Raw genomic sequence first — 933 nt, 5'->3', positions numbered from 1 at the left:
GATTGTGCTTGATTGGATGAAGGAAAGCCAATATAGCCTTGTTTAAACTGGGCGACCCATGTCAGTTTTTCACAGTCTGAACATAACCTACTTTTTCTTAGGATACCAGTGAAAAAATGGACTATGAATCTTTCTGCTAAGTAATCAGAAAAGAAAAACAAATTAAATGGAAAAAAGGGAGCAAAACAGGTCTTGCATCTAGCAGTCAAGTTGCTACCAGTATCTTGTACAAGACAAATAACAGAACAAAAATGCGGGCTGTAGAAAAAATAAAAAAAAAAAAAAAAAAAAAAAAAAAAGCTCTTTAAAAATAACAAAAAATACACAGCTGGGAGGAGGACAGCTTTTGTACCAGCCCTAATGCCAAATATTGCCTCCCTGCAATAAAATGGAGAGCCACGGCTTTGACAGGAGGGAAGGAGCCGTGAGAAAGCAGCTTAAGGTTGGCCATACTTCACTCCTACAGATTCTTTTACAGGTATACAGGTCCATGAGAACAAGTGCCCAGCTGTCAGCCAGCACTACCTCCTGCTTGGCAAATGTACCCCATTAATAAGAGGCAGAAGTGGAGGATGGAGTTCTAGCTGCGTTAACAGTGAGAAGTGGTCAGAAGGAATATGGGGGTGAGGGCAGCCAGTGATGTTGTTCTCCGTCATCCACTGAGGATCTAAAGGCCCCAGGACGCCAAGAACGTCCATGTGTGTCTTGGAATAGAAGATGTAGTCAATTACACCCTAAAAGTGTGAAGAAAAAAAAAACATGAAGCAAATTACAAAGTGATGCTTTGACATAGAACAGTAATCTAAATGAAAAGGTTATCCTATATTTTAACTCGCATACATGCACACTAAAAACAGATAATCTTATTGTCCTGCTTCCCATCTTAACAGATGCCACCTAGGGGGGACAGGGGGGGGGGGGGGGTTTGTTGGG

At 41.4% G+C, this 933-nt stretch overlaps 1 protein-coding gene across 1 annotated transcript in view; it reads right to left on the bottom strand.

Moving 5' to 3' along the window:
* Positions 1-280: 280 nt before the first annotated feature.
* The window catches only part of CNOT6L (CCR4-NOT transcription complex subunit 6 like), a 41,021-nt gene continuing 40,368 nt past the window's right edge, over positions 281-933 (bottom strand). Inside the window, exon 12 of the mRNA XM_018576179.1 lies at positions 281-734. Within this exon, the coding sequence (XP_018431681.1) occupies positions 522-734 (213 nt within the window). The 3' untranslated portion in view covers positions 281-521. The remainder of the gene's footprint in view (positions 735-933) is intronic.

This window comes from Nanorana parkeri, unplaced genomic scaffold (genome assembly GCF_000935625.1).
Source record: "Nanorana parkeri isolate BGI_ZX_2015 unplaced genomic scaffold, ASM93562v1 scaffold59, whole genome shotgun sequence".
Lineage (NCBI taxonomy): Eukaryota > Metazoa > Chordata > Amphibia > Anura > Dicroglossidae > Nanorana > Nanorana parkeri.
The sequence above is the reverse complement of the archived record's forward strand: the minus strand, read 5'-3'. Positions and strand labels throughout refer to the sequence as shown.